General features: G+C 34.8%; 1 protein-coding gene across 5 annotated transcripts in view; it reads right to left on the reverse strand.

Annotated features, from left to right (window-relative positions):
* Positions 1-1606: 1606 nt before the first annotated feature.
* LOC144436064 (uncharacterized) overlaps positions 1607-12393 on the reverse strand; it is a 132822-nt gene continuing 122035 nt past the window's right edge. Inside the window, exons 8-20 of one of the 5 annotated variants that reach the window (XM_078124727.1) lie at positions 11509-11523; positions 10716-10751; positions 9860-9877; positions 9121-9156; positions 8448-8465; positions 7025-7042; positions 6417-6446; positions 5968-5985; positions 5587-5616; positions 4819-4836; positions 4273-4305; positions 2957-3004; positions 1607-2481 (exon numbers count right to left, since the gene is read on the reverse strand). In XM_078124727.1, coding sequence (XP_077980853.1) covers positions 2285-2481; positions 2957-3004; positions 4273-4305; positions 4819-4836; positions 5587-5616; positions 5968-5985; positions 6417-6446; positions 7025-7042; positions 8448-8465; positions 9121-9156; positions 9860-9877; positions 10716-10751; positions 11509-11523 — 515 coding nt within the window. In that variant the 3' untranslated portion in view covers positions 1607-2284. Of the gene's footprint in view, positions 2482-2956; positions 3005-4259; positions 4306-4818; positions 4837-5586; positions 5617-5967; positions 5986-6416; positions 6447-7024; positions 7043-8447; positions 8469-9120; positions 9157-9859; positions 9878-10715; positions 10752-11508; positions 11524-12393 lie in introns of all 5 variants that reach the window. The other 4 variants (XM_078124726.1, XM_078124725.1, XM_078124729.1 and 1 more) reach the window with 4 other exon arrangements.

Genomic DNA, 12393 nt, shown 5'->3' on the forward strand with positions numbered 1-12393 from the left:
AGGTCTGTAAAATTTCCCAAATGACTCGGACAGATTGCGTGCTTGACCTGCACAACAAGAGGGCAGGTATTCTTTTGTATCGTCAATGGGAACAGACTTGATCAGGACACATATTCCGTTGAGACATGTACATGAACGTGTGTAAAGATAAAATATACCTTACACTTTCCTGCATTTAAAATTTGAGGGCGACATTTCGCTTTTGAGGGGCTATAGATGGAAGGTTTTACTACACTATGTTGTGAATGATGGGATGGAAACATTCGCCTGTAAATCGCCTTATCTGTAATTACATCTGCCAATTAGAACAGCGTGGAAGGTATACTGCCGTATGTACGAGCCAGCACATAGCACTACATACAGACTCTTAGATGGAGTACACTTGGCTACAAGACTTTTACACTCGTCATCTTCTTTGATATGTATAACCCCCACCTATCGCCAACATTGTTATTGCACGCTGTGTTTAGACTGTCGACAGTCGCTCGCGCCTTTTTTGCCCAAAGTTTTATCTAAACTCCGATCCTTCGCAATACGGCCCTCGATATCAGTTTGCGATTATACCACTAGTGTTGCGCCGGACCGGAGTTTAGATAAAACGTAGGGAAAAAGGCGCGAGCGACTGTCGACAGTCTAGCTGTGTTAGACGGGAAAAGATATTTTCATATGATGATGAATGTCTTGCTGCATTTTATCATCGGTCTATCAGCCCGGAGTGGAGGGGGGGGGGGGGGGGCGTAACCTCTGTTTTAATGTATGTGATATCCAAATCCCTCTCACACACAGCCACACACAACTGAGGCAGTGACACACGAACATAAACACAAACACAAACACAAACACAAACACAAACACAAACACAAACACAAACACAAACACAAGCTTATGTTTTCTAAGGGCCAGTGAAACAAATTAAAAGCCAACCGTGAAACCAAATAAAGAATTGCATAATGAGAGGAAAAAAGAAAGAAAGGTTGTCTCTTTTGTTGATATTTGTTAATAATATAATACTTTTGGTCTTGGAAAAAAATATGGAATAATCGTGTAAACGGGTTGAACAATTTTGAAAGATGTCAAGCTAAAACATTGTATCGACACGTGATTGGCAAGTATCGGACATTCGTAGAATATCAGTGAATGAATGAACCTTAATTTTAATGTTAATAACATCAAATATTGTTAGTTGTACAGGGTGGTACTATAGTATACAACATTTTGGTTGTAGAAATGTACTAAATTTTGTCGCCTGGTGGCAGTATTCACATCTCACTGATTTAGATCTCTCACCCGCTGTAGATCTGACACACATAATCTGAATATAAGGCCTAAAAAATAATTGTTTGGTTTCGGTTACCAGACCCCACCTATTTTTTCACTGCTGACCCTAAACTTCTTTTGACGTCGTATTCGAGAAAAAAATAATAAAATTGCAAAAATTGTGAAGTCTCACGAGAAATAATCAGTTGATGCGTAAACTGACATCAACTTAAAAAGACAATATAAAACTATTCTTCCAATCTGTAATGGCTGTATATCTCACAGGAAGAAATAAATAACACAGAGACCATTTGGAAAACAATGGAAAACCTGAACGAGACACTCACACATGAAAAAAATATAATAAAATAAAATAAAAAATCGACCTACCCCACCTATTCAAAACTTGAGCGTAATCGGAACCACACCATTTTGTTATTTGGCCTAAGTAAAACATCAGAGCATTTTAAACACTAAAAGAATAGACAGTAGGAAGTGCTTCTCAAAAGGTAACACCATAGAACTTTATTTTTTCGTTCTCTTTGCATATTTGACAATATACATCTATATTCAACACTACAACGATTTCATGTACATTTCAAGTGTTATTATGAAATCCGATCATTGAGTCACAAAGCTAGCCTGAAATGGGACACGTACAGTCATCATATAATACAAAATTCGTTTCTGGTATAGAAATGTGAAGGAAGTAAAGTAGCTCTTCCACCATTTCAGGCTAGATGTATGAGTACTGAGCAGTTATATACATGCGAGTTTACTTTTTTTACATGCAAAAAAAATCCCTTCACCATGACGAAAGAATATACGTACGTTATAACTACAAATGAAATTTTATAACACAAAACAAACAAAATAGTCGCAAATCGATTTTTTTTTGTCGATTAGAAGTTTGTGTTCACCACTAGAATGCTACTGGTTAATCTACTAAAAGTTGAGTGAAACGAAAAGACCAGCCAGATGGGTAGGCTAAAAAACAATCAAAACAAATCAACAAACACAAAGAAAACTAAAATTCTGACAAATTATCGTCGTTATCAGAGAGCTCAGATTTCGTTTCTTCTGCGTTAATGACTTTGGAACAGTAGTCTACGCAACTACGATTGCCTTCCTTGCAACTATTGAAGCAGGCTGGTTGGCTACCCTTTTCGTTACACGAAGCTGAACACTCCTTGAAGTCATCAACGCACATGAGTTTGTAGCAATCTGAAAATAAGAACAGTACACGTAGTTCCGTAAATTCGGAAATATGAAAGTGGAGACCTCCTCAAGAGGGCGCTTTGTCGCAAACGACTTCTAATGCACATGGTCTTGCTGGGTGTTCCCTGCAAGCATATACCTGGTTATTTTAATGCCGGATACAGTGGTAAATGGTGTCGCACTTGCAAGGCAAACACTTGCAAATATCAAAATTGGTCTTTGGGCTACATGACGTGGTTCCTGTTTCATAAAACAGATAACATAGTTATGAAGGGAAACGCCACAAATGTTGGATAAACGATATCCATCTTAGGCACTCCTCAGTTAGTTTTCACATGTTAATTTAAACTAAAAAAAGTGAAAAAAGGTTAGTCTGTGTGTTGCCTTTAACAATTAATATGACATCCCTGTCAACCAATTGGAACGTTTATTAATCTTTGACTATTAAAATATCGTAAGGTTTTCAAGTTGCTATATTTACCTAGAATGAGCTCTGTTTGGACTAAGGTGGATTCATACAACGCATCAGCTAAAACAGAAAAACAGGAAAAAACCACATTTATTTTATACTATACAAGATAGATGAGGGGTATATCTTGACAATAAGATGTAGGGGGAAGAGTTTGAGACTGGGATATGTCCACCTCGTGTGTGTGTGTGTGGTGGGGGGTCCGATGGGGACTCCCCCTAGAAGTCCTGGAGGATTTTTACTCTTAAAGCCAATAGTTAGGCTATTCAGACGCTTTCAAGCAATAACTTTCATATTTTACAAGACAGTACCAACAAGTATCAGGAACCGTTCTTTATAACTTACATAGGGTTGAAATATGTTCTTAAAAAGTTAAATGACATCTTTATGGTAAAGGACAGCACATCTAATGGTTATATCATCGGTAGGGGAGATGTGGAGTTTAATGCAATTTTAGACTATATGGGCAAACATTTCACATCTTTAAAAGACAATATCATCTCAAATTAGAATAGGGTAAAAATTATTTAAGAAATATTTAATATCATTATGACAGTAAAAAGGTTGGTGCATCTGATTGTTGGTTGAATGCATGAGTGACCTCTTTGGGGTTTCCCCCTGGCAGATCTGCATTTTTTTTACTTCTATTAAGGCAATGTTTATGTTATTTATATCGTATACGTTCTGAAGAAATCTTGTGATAAATAACTTTAACTACATCAAGATCAACGTAACAAAAAAGGTATATGACAAACATCCATCTTATCTCTTAAGATCTACAATTAGTAACAGGAGTACGGGATAGCAGAAAGAAATGAAAACGTGTGGTCTAATTTGGCTTCTTTTTTTCATTTGTTTTATCCAAGTGCTAGCTGGTTGTTCTTTTTGTGAAGCAGTTTATTCGTCTGTTCATACAGTATGCAGTTACTGAAACATACATCCTTCATAAACGTATAAAGACGGAGTTGACTCAAATTTCGAAACGTTGCTCTTCAGATTCATCATCTTTGAACGAGGACACAGTAGTACACGTGAATACCGTGACATCATTAGATGCATGGACCGGAGAAGGAAGGGACGTTATTTGCAGAAATTAACGTAGTTACAGTTAGGTGTTGTAGGTTTAATATGAAAATAGTGCAGACGTATGAGTAAACACGAAGCATGGGAGTGAAAATTAACTCTACTAGTGTACGTTAGCCTAGGGTCTACCACTGTGCTTGTCTTCTACCAGGGTATGATATCACGGGACTGAATCCACTAGCGGAAGTGACGTCACTCCACACCGATAATAAAACAAAGGAACTAATCTTACTTAGATTTCGTACCCATGTCGGCATCTTTCTTCTCTACCCAAAACACTGCAAAAGGAAAAATATGTAAATATATTTGAAAATGTGTGTTCTTCAGTAGTATTTGATATAGCGATCAAAAGCAAATACTGTATGAATTATCTCGGTAGCTTTACTTTACGGCATTTTATGTTAAAATTTGCCGTTGATCGAACAAATGTACCAAAACTTTCCATGAACAGATCATTTCGAATTATCTGAATAACACCCCATCTCACGTTCGGATTATTATTATAAATCTTTCAGCATGATGTACAAGAAACATAAAATAAAAACAATAGTTGTCTTGAAAAATGTAGTTCCAGTAATTGGAAGAAATTGATTGATGGTTTGCCTTATTATTTTCTGATGCCGATGCTGCTATAATAATGAACAAACCAATAACGGATCGCCAGGACAGCACCATACTAGCTTGAACTTAAAATTCGTATTAACTGCTAAGTAGCTTGAACCCACTGATGAAGTTTCCTTATATATGACAGGTTTAAGTAAAACATGGTACAGGTTTTGGACATGTCTCACCTCTCTTGTCTTTATCAGCTTTGCATTGAGAAAAAGAGAAAATTATATAGCCAGGTTTAGTACAAACATATGGGCTTTGAATGGAGGTTTTGAATATTGACTATTTTATATCACATTGAAGCAATTTTGGCATGCATGCCCACACATACTCTCTCGCACGCACGCACACACTCATAAGCAGGCTCACAACTCAGTCATTCATTCATCCATTCGTTCGTTCGTTCGTTTGTGTGCTTGCATGCATGCATGCATGCATACCTACCTACCTACATACATACATCAATCCATCCATCCATCCATCCATCCATCCATCCATACATACATACATACATACATACATACATACATACATACACACACATCCATCCATACATACATACATACATACATACATACATACATACATACATACCTACCTACCTACCTACCTACCTACCTACCTACCTACATACATACATACATACATACATACATACATACATACATACATACATACATACATACATACATACATACAAATCGAATTTAATGAGAAACAACTTAGCTGGCTTTAAACATTACTTAAGTATTTTCTTCAAACATCTCTATCTTGTTACTCCAAGTAATGTTCATTTCCAACTCTTACATCCATACACATGACACACACACGTATGGGAAATGGCATATATATGCACATACACTTAGCAAATAGCTTGTTATCTGAGATATCTATAATTTAAATTTCAAAACCAAAATAACGCATTGTTTAAATGTCAGAAATGTCTCTACCTGCAGCATCTTTTTTCTCTACCCAGAACACTACAAAATAAATAGAGAAAAAATGTATTTCAATCATTAAAAAGAATATTTTATGATATAAGATTTCTGAAAAACCTTTTGGTTGTCAATAATGTATGACACTTTTGATTTTGTTTAAGAACTTCTCGTTGACATCAGTGCCTTGCACACAATTCGTAGTGCCCACTACCCTGACATTTGCCGTCAATAAAGTTTTTGTCACTTGGAAAACACATATTGATAAGACACGATAAAATTGGACGCAAAATTTATAGGAGTTGTAAGTGTTGAAATCCTACAAAGGGTTTTAAGGGACACGTCTGCCTTCGAATGTCAACTTTACATATAGTTATGCTACTGAGAAATACGTACCTCTCTTTTGATCGTCAGCTGCAAAACGGTGAAGGGAAAAGATGAGATATATGAGAACGTACATGAATTGTAATACATGATTATCTTGACTTAATAAGAAGCCAATTTACTAGTATACGTTTATCAACACTACCATGTAGTATAATAGTATATCACTATAAAGCAATCGTAATACTTTGTCAGAGTTCAAAGTTCAGCCATTTAATCTGCCAAACGATCTCTAATCTAATAATCAGCTTTGGTACTAATACAACTAAAATGCTATTACTAAGTTCCATAATGTATTTATGATTTAGTGACACAATATATCACATACATTGCTAATGGAAGTTACAGTAAACGTCATAAATGCATAATGCATTGTGCGAAGAAACAGGGTTACACAAGTCCAGATGATGAGAATTTTAAAAAATCTCATTAGTTATATTGATATGTACGGCTTGACCTACCTTTGGCATCTTTCTTTTCAACCCAGAACACTAAATCAAAGGAGAGGGGAATAAGGAAAAGGGTGATTAAAGAGAGTATGATGAATCAATTTGAATTACACAAGTAATGCCTATTAACTAAAAAGATTCTTACAACCATTACAGGATGAGCATGCACTTTGGATTAGACAAGACATCAAATTCATTGAGACTGGCAACAAGGTTATATATTACAGCCTTTACAGGATCCGCATACACTTTGGATTAGACGAAATGTCAAGCTCAGTGATACTGTATATAAAGGTTTTGTGTGAAGTTAAGTACACTAAATATAGCACACAATCATTGCTTCCAATTGTTTGCTCTGCATTTGGTTAAAGATGTAAACAGTAGGAGCATGCACACTTACTAACTATTACAATAGACACTGGATAGATAAATAGCAAATTACTAAATAAGCAATATACTGTTTTGTCAAAATTTACTCTTGGGCAAACTCTACACATTCAAAATATTTGGAAGTGCGGCAGTCTACTTTATTTAAAGATTTCATGCCCAACCTTACAATAAACATACTATGAAGTAACCAATGATATTGAAGCGATAGGTAGGATATGTCGCATGCTTACCTCTCTTGTCGTTACCAGCTAGCAAAGGGGGGGGGGGTAGAGAAATGTATTAATATATTTAAGTTATGTTTTAAACTGTTTACGAGGATTGTGTGACAAGAAAGCTAAATTGTTTACATATAAGCTATTTTCTTATTTAATGTAACAATTGGAAAGATATACACAATGTAGTAATTTTGATAACACGACGTATGTATGATAATGACATCATATTACAAAACATTATTTACAGTTTTCTAGGTGATGCGGATATTGATTTTAAACAGATGACTAGTTTTCCCACTGTGTTGGCAAGCAATATACATACAAACTGAAAGCTTCTATTTACTCCATTTAAAATCTTTTCGAACTTTTCGATGAGAACATTTGAAGTCTCCGAGACACTGCTTTTGTCACTGATCTCTTTTATAGTAATTAAATGATGCATTGTCTTTTGTGTTGACTTGAAAATTAGCATTTCCAATAAGGTGAATAACAGTTGTCAGTCACTTAAACATTAATTATATGGACAATGTAGACACGACTTTATAATAATTGAAGGATAATGGCAGGGATTTGAGTCACTGTATTTCAGATTGTTAATGATGATCTTAAGTTCTATCAAATATTTCATTGTTAATTAATCGAGAAGAAACTACCCAACCCCTTCAGCTGAGGGTAATATATATTTTCATTTATTCTTTAAAATTTCAATCAGATACAAAATTATCATGACCTGGTCATCAGATAAATTTCTATTATTGAATACATTCCATAATAACGTACACGCAAAACTGACATGTTAACGACAATGTATTGCAATTGTTGACACTTAATTCCAGGGACGCCATAAAAATTCATCCCCTCCACCTCCACATTCAAATATATAATTCTTAAATCTCAATTATCATTTATAACATTTTATCTTAAGTGCTATTGATCCTTCCTTTCTACGAATAGAAGTCCATACATGATTAGATCGTTTTATGAGGTATTAAGCTTCGGTGATGTATATAAGTGTAAATGATTATAAAAAGTTTGAAACCTAACCTGGGGTAGCTGGGTGGCAACAGGAAATCATACATTGAAAGTAGAGGACTAACTTTAATCTATTAGTGATTACGTCTTTAAAAACACTAATACTTTGCAATTTACTTTGCAATAGAAAGATAAAGGATTGATCACGTGATACACACAACAATCATTGGCATGTGTCATTACATACATAACAGTTCTCTATGGCACAAAAACATCGAACGGGGAGCGCCCCCAATCTTCATAAGGCAATATTATTTCTGCTGTCGTTTTTTTATCACACACGCCTGAAAATATTAGGTTACTATAACTTTTACTGCCTAAAAACGATTTGACTATTAATAGTCATGTGAATCCTATTTCAATGTCTTTACATTCCTTTATTTTCCTTTTTTGATTTAAAGCTCACCTCTTTTGTCTTTTCCTTCTGCTGATTAATTTACATGCAAAAAGAAAACATATTTAGTATGTGTATGGGATTAATAAGTATATGTTAAGTGTATTACTCTATAAACAATATTTCGAGTCTGTATGATTACGTCACGAAAACAAAAAAATCACAGGTGCAATCACAACGTTACACTTGACCTTTTGAAACATACGAATAAAGTGTAAGATACGATATTAATATATACAAATACTTGAAATATTATCAATATTAGGTATAGACAAAGTTGATAACTGTGACGGCGCCGTTCAATTGTAATCTGGATGGGTCGTCGGTACAACCGCACAATAAGTTTACTGTCTCAGTTTACTTTAGAATCGTCTCGTTACAAGTAATGATGTTTTCATCAATATGTGATACTGACGTACACGAAATTTGCATACATGCGTATTGCCAATCTTTAAAAATAAACACAACTGTCGTGCCAATTGCTAAATAATGAAAGCATCGCATTGGGGTTTGAGAACAAAAAATATTAAAATTATGAAACTAACGTGACCGGGTAAACCGTTATTTGCTTCATGAGACAATGAAGATTGAGGTAAATAAAGAAGGTTAGAACGTTTAATTATAAAAGTTTCATTGTCTTCAAATCTCATACTATACTACATTTAGACGTGCGTAGGTCCTTTACCATTAGCTGCCGCGTCTTTTCTCTCCACCCAGAAAACTGCAAAGTAAAGAGGAAACATTTCATAATTCAACACAAGGCTTCCATCCAAGCGTTCTTGAAAACTAATGATTACTTCTAAAGCATGAATGAAACATGATTCGGAAAGATGATTAGTAATTCTATGGCATAGGCTCATCAGTTGATCAATTTCTGGTGAGTAAATTTTGCTACATATCAAAATCTACTTCTAGCATCGTATTTATGGAAGCATACTCCTATATCCAACTTTTGATATTGACAAACCTAAAACCTGTTAATTATGCATATTTAATATTGAATTTAATAGACTACAATTTGAAAGAAACCCCTATTGTGTTACTAGAAGACACTTTTAATATACATGTATACAGTTCAATCGAGGTTCTATTATGAAAGTAATACATGTGATGCCAGTAAACTAGTTTATAAATTCATTTGTACTACTTTACTTCAATATGGCTCATTGCGCTGTGTTCGATTTCAGTGCAATATGCTGTCTTTGTAATTTGTTGATACGTGACTTTCATCAATGACTTTTCTTTTTGAAAACAACATCTATGCCAACTCACTCGAAAATCATCTGCGGTCAAAGTGGTTAATCAACAGGGTAAACTTCTCCACTACGATTGATCAGGGTTAACAACACAGTGTAATGATAAGGATATCAACAATGCATAGTTTAATAAAATGGCCAAAGGTCAAGAACTAGGTCAAAACTCACCTCGTTTGTCTTTGTTGTCTGCATAGAGAGATAAAAAATATGTATTAAAATTACAATCACCGCATTACCATCGCAAAGTGCATTTTTTTCATCAATCATGTAATTGTATCATTCAATTTGCAACGCATACAGCAAAATATGATTTTTTTCACTTTTGTGTTTATATAAAACGGATGGTCGTCATAGAAACCAACTGACACAAACTGTGAAATATTCTATGTAGTTGTATAAATTTATAGATATTTCCTGTATACAAACAAATCGCTGGATGGTTAGTATCCCGACAAGTCACAGGTCTGTTTTAAGTTACCGTTCACCGGATGTGTTTGATACAACCACTCAGACACCAATATGAAGAAACGGCACACGATACACTTTAAGATAACAAGATTGAATGTATACAGTTTCTTGCGACATTTTGTCTAAAACCTGTACCACCATGCAGACATCAAATGCAGGCGTCAAAACATTCGCGTCCGCGTGTCTGTGTTTAGTTGCAGTACGTTTAAATAGTTTATCTCTTTGAGATTAAATGTAGCAAGACACTGCGATCATGATATCTTATAGTGTAGATAGAATGTACAGTTTCTTGTTGACTTCTGCGTGGTTGTATCAAAGAGAACGGTGAACCGTAACTTGAAACGGACTGTAGTACATCCAGATTTCCAAAATGTAATGATTTTACACTATTTGGATTCTCTGACAAAAGGGTCTCAACTGGTGAAACACAAAAGTAATTATATTTGCATCAGAATATATATTATTTGATGTTTCTCTATATCTATGGTTTAAAGAGCGTGGCCTCTGTGATTTAAAAAAACCGACTTTAATTTCGAATAATAATTTAATACATTACCACTTGAACCGGCATCTTTTTTCTCTACCCAGAAAACTGTAATATGATGAAAACATATACTTAATATATACATATTATATATACACACTCACGCACGCACACACACACACACACACACACACACACACACACACACACACACACACACACACACACACACATACATACATACATACATACATACATACATACATACATACATACATACATACATACATACATACATACATACATACATGTTACATACATACATACATACATACATATTAAAATAACGATCACGAGGCATACCAAAAATAGACTATAACACAACAGTGACCATTGACAATATAGATAAAATCGCCTATGCGGTAATCAAGGTATTTCATAAACATTAAAGCGGATAAATTGGTCGTCGTAATTCAGGCATGGCATGTAAATAAAAATGCGGCTAGTCCCCATTGTGAAGTTATGTGAAGCGTCGTTGTAGCAAAGTAGAACCATTCTACCTGAAAGCCAAATTTACGTCATTATATACTATTCTTCCAATTACTTCAGAAATACTGTGTGTACAATAGGCTAGTAACTCATTAAATTTATAGAGTAGAAAATATAACCGCGCTGTCCTAATTTCAGCCAAATGAATTCGAAGGCATCACGTAAATACCAATAAGACGACGCATATGAATGTTCCATACATATTTGATTACTCTTTACCCAAACATGAAAATTAGGGACGTAAAATTTATCACATTTAAAATCCAAAGTCGATCAGAAGATGCTAGATAGTCGCAGTATTAGAAATTGCACTCACCTCTCTTATCTGCCTCTGCGATAGTCGGAACAAAGAGAGAAGACAGAATGTTACTAGGTACTTCTAGATAGATAGCCATGTCTACTTATTGAACTTGACAGGTCATGTAGTCGCAAGAAAATTTCTCTAAGATCAATTTTTTGAGTAATTGATTTGGTAACGAAACTCATGTATCGCCAAAGAAAACAGCGAGCATGTAATTGATTGATTGATTGATCGATCGATCGATCAATCAATCAATGGATCGATCGATCGATCAATCAATCAATCAATCAATCAATCAATCAATCAATCAATCAATCAATCAATCAACCAACCAACCAACCAACCAACCAACCAACCAACCAACCAACCAACCAACCAACCAACCAACCAACCAACCAACCAACCAACCAACCAACCAATCAATCAATCAATCAATCAATCAATCAATCAATCAATCAATCAATCAATCAATCAATCAATCAATCAATCAATCAATCAATCAATTGATGAAATGAATAATTTATCGATTGAATGATTTTGTGGCGAAATGAAACTTATTTTTGTGTGGTATTGATCAATTGACTCGTTGATTTTTGTGGTGATACAAAAGCTTTCTTCTCCTTTCCCTAGCTAATTTCTCTCTTTCAGATGTATATGATTTACTCTTTATTGACTAAATAAAAAGACATCTTGTCAATTCTTCTCCTCTTTTAGAATTAAAACACCCCTAATCTTATAATAAAGAGGGATAAATTACACGAGTTCGTTTTATATTCTGGGAGATTATCACGCCAAACAAACGCTCTAACATGGTCTTTCTTCCTTCTTTGTGCATGTTCGAGTGTTTGTTGGGTGTGATAATCTCCCAGAAGATAACAGATGAAAACGAACTCGAGGTGT

The sequence above is a fragment of the Glandiceps talaboti genome, chromosome 6 (genome assembly GCF_964340395.1).
Source record: "Glandiceps talaboti chromosome 6, keGlaTala1.1, whole genome shotgun sequence".
Lineage (NCBI taxonomy): Eukaryota > Metazoa > Hemichordata > Enteropneusta > Spengelidae > Glandiceps > Glandiceps talaboti.